This window comes from Neodiprion pinetum, chromosome 1 (assembly GCF_021155775.2).
Source record: "Neodiprion pinetum isolate iyNeoPine1 chromosome 1, iyNeoPine1.2, whole genome shotgun sequence".
Classification (NCBI taxonomy): domain Eukaryota; kingdom Metazoa; phylum Arthropoda; class Insecta; order Hymenoptera; family Diprionidae; genus Neodiprion; species Neodiprion pinetum.
In genome coordinates this window covers 16,952,031-16,954,007 of record NC_060232.1, presented here as the reverse complement: position 1 = coordinate 16,954,007, position 1,977 = coordinate 16,952,031, and the positions used below count along the sequence as shown (strand labels likewise).

General features: G+C 41.8%; 1 protein-coding gene across 1 annotated transcript; it reads left to right on the top strand.

Annotated features, from left to right (window-relative positions):
• Positions 1–451: 451 nt before the first annotated feature.
• Positions 452–1,462, top strand: LOC124224742 (uncharacterized). The gene has a single exon (XM_046636944.1). The coding sequence runs from the start codon at positions 452–454 to the stop codon at positions 1,460–1,462; it is 1,011 nt and encodes a 336-aa protein (XP_046492900.1).
• Positions 1,463–1,977: the final 515 nt, after the last annotated feature.

Here is a 1,977-nt window from a genome sequence, read left to right as displayed (position 1 = left end):
GGCGTACATAAACGAGCGTCGAGCTCACACGATTCATGACCTTTTTCCATCCGTTTCATCCGGATATAAGATTGTCGAAGTGCCTGCCAGCATTATTTACTTACCAATAGCGGTACTGTCGATACAGCATTTACAGCTGAGAATAGTCGAGCAAGACGACGAGTTAATGAATTTTCGTGACGAAACGATTACTGTGCGTTTACACGTGAAAACACTGAAATAATGGGGATCGTGTTTAAGACGAGAAAGTTGGATAAAAGTTATAAAAGGCAGACGTCATGGGCAAAAATCATCAGTCGCCCGACACCTCTGACTACGTTCACACCGCCCGCGAGACCGACATCTCCGTACGTTCGATTTCGCCAGAGCCTAGGTCTTCAATTACGTGGAAATTTTAGAAAATAAGAATTCGTGTTCGCTGTATCCCGCGTGCTTTACCGTGGAAGAAATAATGAGAATACAGAAACCCGTGGTATTCGACTCATCGATTGCGCACTCTGAGATTCATGCTCATCAGCCGTTTACATCATCCACCTTCCAGAACAACGATGAAATCCATATTGTTGTTCAACATCAAGACTTGTGTCTACTGCTCAGTAAAAGCTTCTTACACATTCATGGAAAAATTACAAAGGTCGATGGTGTGAATGCGGTGACGACTATGAAATTGATCAGTATGGCTGTTTGCCATTTGTTTGCGGAAGTTTGCTACGAGTTGAACGGTATGGAGATTGATCGAAAGAAAAATGTTGGTATCACCAGCGTTATGAAGGGTCACTTATCCCTAACTCCCGGTCAGCAATATAGTCTGGAGAATACTGGTTGGTTGAGCGATGATGCCGAACTAACCGATGCTTCTGAAAATTTCGACGTTGTTCTACCGTTGAGTTGTATGCTGGCCTTCGTCGAAGATTATTGTCGTGTCATTGTCAATGATAAACACGAGTTGATTCTGACACGTTCCAACACCGATTTGAATGTGGTGATTCAGGCCCCGCCTATGGAAAACTTCAAAATTACCCTCAATAAAATCGAGTGGTTGCTAACCTACATTAACCTGGCCGATGAGCCGAAAATCCAGCTACTCAACTACATTGCCAAGGATCTGACCATATCCATGAGTTTTCGTTCTTGGGAAACGTACGTGTATCTGATGCTCCCATCAACGACTAGGCATGTGTGGGCGGTCAAGACATCGACGCACTTGGAGAAGCCGAGATATGTCATTCCAGGATTTCAAACTGCACGAAAAAACGATCCGCAGAAAAATGCCAGTGAATTAGATCATTGTCGAATCAGAGATGTAAAACTCTTCCTCAACTCGCAGTGTTATCCCCACGGGAATATGAATCTTGATATATCCAATAATCAATACGCCATTCTCTACAACATGTATGTTCAATTTCAAACGGTCTACTACAACAAAAAGGCCGAACTTTGTTATCGAAGCATGAATTTATAAACCTAGCTCCCCTCATCGTTATTGATTTCTCGAAACAGTATGAATCGTTGAAAACTAGACCGGTGGATATTCGATTGGAATTTGACGCGAGCGTGGAATTTCCCGCAAACACCGCAGCCTTTTGCATGATCTTGCACTATCGTATTGTCGAGTACAACCCGATTAGTGGCACGGTTAAGAAATTAGTATAAGTCAATTTTGGGTTAGGATGTTTAATTATTATCATTATTTTGTAATCATCAAAAACATGTGTAAGCTTATTTGCTCAATTCAAAATACGATGATGTATCACCATTAGTTTGTATAAGCTGAAAACAGAATGTATTTGTTGATAAATAAAAAACATCTATTTAAAGCATCCAACCGTTATTATTTGAAAAGTTCACCCACCCGCCCTCATCATAAATCAATAAGTTGCCATCTTGCGGTGAGCATTGGAAACATCGCGCAGAGTCGCTCGATGGAATATCAATCAATCGATGATGTGGCGAAGGAGGCGCCACATACGACAAACC

What these genes read in the sequence shown, in the direction of transcription:
- LOC124224742 (XM_046636944.1), top strand. Translation starts at nt 452, where the DNA reads ATGAGAATACAGAAACCCGTGGTATTCGACTCATCGATTGCGCACTCT.